The following is a 1,596-nucleotide window of genomic DNA, read 5'->3' on the forward strand; positions in this document are numbered from 1 at the left end:
ACCCACAACAAAAAGAAATCAAACCTTTGCTACATTAGCAGCACAAGCCAAAGGAAGAAATAGATGTGGCACCGCAGCAGTCGCCAGTTCCACTCCAGCACCCAATTCCATTAAAAGATCACCTGCAAACCGCAGCTGTAACACAATAACTTTCAGAAAGCAGATTGTATGATGCCTACAGTTATATTATCGAACTGTCCAGAAACAGCTAGTAATTTTGCACCTGTTTCAGATCATAATCGAATTTCTTTCCTTGCCGAGCAAAAAGCATCTTTCCAACACGACCAGCGCCATCCTACACAAAAACCCAATAGCACATTAATGTGAAAAATACTGTACGACAATCCAAATGATGTTCAAGCTTTGAGCTGTTTTCAAGAACTTATGTCACAAATAGCTCTATCAGTACATCTTCATGGAAGAACTATTGAGCAGAAAGGACCATCCCATCCGACCATCCGAATTGTTGGTTAAAGTATAAGTCTATAATCGGTTACCTTGAGAATCCAATTGATAGCTACAGCCCCAGGAGTAGCTCTATTTCTGGAAACTCCAACAGAACTCAAAAGCGTTTGAGTTGTGAAAACTCCCATTGCTCCACCAAAGAAGTGCTATGAGAAATCGAAAGAACATGTTACTACAGGCTCATTCACAAGGTCAGAGTGAGTTTTGAGAGAATGCAACAAAAAAGAGAGTACCTTGAGAGCTCTCCAGGTCATGTAAGGAACGTAAGAAGGAGTAACACTGTCGGGGAACCCTTCCGGAACAACATACGATCTAACGAATGACATCAATCCCTGCAATCGAAAAACGAATAGTTAGTTGTCGCAAATGGAGCAGAAGAATATAGAGAGAGAGAGAGAGAGAGAGAGAGAGAGAGAGAGAGAGAGATGACATCTAGAGGAGCTTGAGGAGAGTGCAAAGTGAGAGCGCGAAATGAATTCTTCTTGAATCCACCTCCGGCGTCAGCGTCGGCGACATAGTTCCATCTGCGGCCATCGATCTCCTCGCAGCAGATGAATCTGACGGTGGATTGTTGAGAGGCGGGAAGGGTGAGGGCGGGCGGGGTGTCGAGGAGGGGGGAGGAGGAAGCCAAATTGGCGCTGATGCGGAGGGTCTCCCGCACCAGTATGTCCGGCGAGGATGCCGCAATGGTAGCGGTGGTGGAGTTTGCCGACTGCTTGACGTTGAGGTTTATGGGAGCCATGTCGTTCCGAAAATTGAGAATTGAAATAAAAATAGAAATGCAATGCTACTACTGCTACGCAGTATGTAGCAGTGAAGGGAACGAGAGAGAGATCATAGATTTGATCGAAAGAGTCTAATGAGAATTGGAATTGGAATTGAAAAGAAGAGGAAATGGAATGGAATGGTGGAGAATATGAGGCGCGGCACAGGTGGCTTTCATTAATCAACGGACCTACTGAGGCTGCTTGTCACAAGTCACACAACTCACAGGCCACAGCTCCAAAATGCAATGCCTAATCAATAATAATACTGCCAGCCACCCTTCCCATACGACGTCGTTTCTCTCCATACACTTGGCTGCACTCTGCTTTCTCCGTCCCACGTGCTTCCTCTTTTTCTTTCCTGGAA

General features: G+C 45.5%; 1 protein-coding gene across 1 annotated transcript in view; it reads right to left on the reverse strand.

Moving 5' to 3' along the window:
- Positions 1-1,470, reverse strand: part of LOC107465620 (protein root UVB sensitive 6) — a 4,669-nt gene extending 3,199 nt beyond the window's left edge. The window contains exons 1-5 of the mRNA XM_016084599.3: positions 896-1,470; positions 699-797; positions 498-611; positions 224-295; positions 25-135 (exon numbers count right to left, since the gene is read on the reverse strand). Coding sequence (XP_015940085.1) covers positions 25-135; positions 224-295; positions 498-611; positions 699-797; positions 896-1,207 — 708 coding nt within the window. The 5' untranslated portion in view covers positions 1,208-1,470. The remainder of the gene's footprint in view (positions 1-24; positions 136-223; positions 296-497; positions 612-698; positions 798-895) is intronic.
- Positions 1,471-1,596: the final 126 nt, after the last annotated feature.

This window comes from Arachis duranensis, chromosome 1 (assembly GCF_000817695.3).
Source record: "Arachis duranensis cultivar V14167 chromosome 1, aradu.V14167.gnm2.J7QH, whole genome shotgun sequence".
Classification (NCBI taxonomy): Eukaryota; Viridiplantae; Streptophyta; class Magnoliopsida; order Fabales; family Fabaceae; genus Arachis; species Arachis duranensis.